General features: G+C 58.7%; 1 gene segment (V, D, J or C); it reads left to right on the plus strand.

Annotated features, from left to right (window-relative positions):
• Window positions 1-1,029: 1,029 nt before the first annotated feature.
• LOC112122617 lies at window positions 1,030-1,555 on the plus strand. The segment is given in 2 exon segments: window positions 1,030-1,078; window positions 1,161-1,555. Coding segments are annotated over 2 exon segments (444 nt in total).
• The last annotated feature ends 214 nt before the right edge of the window (window positions 1,556-1,769 follow it).

Here is a 1,769-nt window from a genome sequence, read left to right on the forward strand (position 1 = left end):
GGGGGCAGGGGTGTGGAGAGGGATTGGGGCAGTCAGGGGACAGGGAGGGTTAGATGGGTTGGGGGTTCGGGGGGGGGGGCAGTCAGGGAACAGGCAGCGGTTGGATAGGCGTGGGAGTCCCGGGGATCTGGTGGGGGCGGGGGTGTGGATAGGAGTCAGAACAGTCAGGGGACAGGTAGGGTGGGGGGGTCTCAGGAGGGAGCAGTTGGGGACAAAGATAAGGGAGGCTTAGATAAGGGGTGGGGTCCCGGGGGGTGATTAGGGGCAGGGGTCCCGGGAAGGGGCGATCAGGGGACAAGGAGCAGGGAGGGTTGGATGGGTTGGGGGTTCTGTGGGGGGCAGTCAGGGGGGCGGGAATTGGGAGGGAGTGGCTAGGGGGCGGGGCTACACCCCCACCCCGGAGTGTCCTCTTTTTTGAAAGTTCAAATATGGTAACCCTAGTGGTGAAAGGATCAGGGAGTCTGACTTCTTTAGGGGTTTTATTGGGATTTAATTGCCTAACTCCCTTAGGCAGCTTTGGAAATCCCAACCAAGATCACAAGCAGGGTGTGGAAGCAGAGAAAGAACTAACAGGAAGGGGATTGCAATGCATGACAGTTTGTTAACAAGAGCCTTGGCCCTGCGCCTCTTAAAGAGACAGTGACAGAGGTTAGAACAATTGGCCGGTCGTGACCTCCGCTCCACCTTCGCTAGGGAGCAGCATCGCGCGCAGGGCGCTTTGGGTGTCACTGTTGTGTGTGTTGCAGGGGCTAGAGAGAGAGACTGCGCGCGCACACAGATGGGGACACACGCAGAGACAGACACAATAAGACGGGCACAGACACTCGGATCCAGAGGCGGACACACACGCACACTGACATAGGCAGGCGCACACACACACACACACACACACACACACAGAGCTTTTCCCACGGCAGCTCCTGATCCCCTGTTCACACAGAAGCTGCCGTCACCCCGCGGCACTTCATTTCCCCCCAGAATTTGAATAGGTGACGGCGGTTAATTTTCTTTCCCCCAGTGGTTACAGAAATGCCGGGATCTCTGTGGCTGTGTCTCTGCGCGCTGCCGCTGTTCCCAGGTGAGCTCCGGGCGGAGGGGCCGGGGCCTGTCTATGGGACTTTCCTCGCCCCGTGACTCCCTCGCAATTCTCTCCCTTCTAGGTTCGGTGGCGGGGAACTCGCTGACCCAGATCCCGGCTTCCCTGCCAGCCACGAAAGGGCAGCGGGTGGAGATCAGGTGTCAATACAGCACCTCCTACACCAGCTACGCCCTGGACTGGTACCAGGAGCTGCCGGGGAACCAACCCCTGTTCCTGCTGGGCAGATACTCCGGTGGCTCGGAGCGCAAATCCAGTTCGGTGGCACCTTGGTTCTCCTCCCAGCTGGACAAGGGAGTGAAATCATTCAAACTAACCGTAGACGGGGCGCAGCGGGCTGACTCAGCGGTGTATTTCTGCGCTCTCTGGGATCCACCGAGCTGCAGCGCTCACCGGGATCTGGACACAAACTGCCGGGGGCGGGGGCAGGTGTCTGAAAGGCGGTTCAGTGTAATTTGAGCTCTCAGCCCAAGTAGATCCGTTGGGAGACACACTTCAGCCCTCCTGGAAAAACAGTTTTGGAGGACATAGGTTGCACGAAGGAGATGAGACGCTTTGCAATCTAAGTAGCTACGACACACGGAAGAAGCAACACAACCTGAATTTTAGAGACGGGCAGCTGAGGTGCAGAGGCGCGAAGTGACTTGGCCTACGTGACACAGTGAGAGGGCAG

This window comes from Terrapene carolina, unplaced genomic scaffold (genome assembly GCF_002925995.2).
Source record: "Terrapene carolina triunguis isolate 2854851 unplaced genomic scaffold, T_m_triunguis-2.0 Scaffold17184, whole genome shotgun sequence".
NCBI lineage: Eukaryota > Metazoa > Chordata > Testudines > Emydidae > Terrapene > Terrapene triunguis.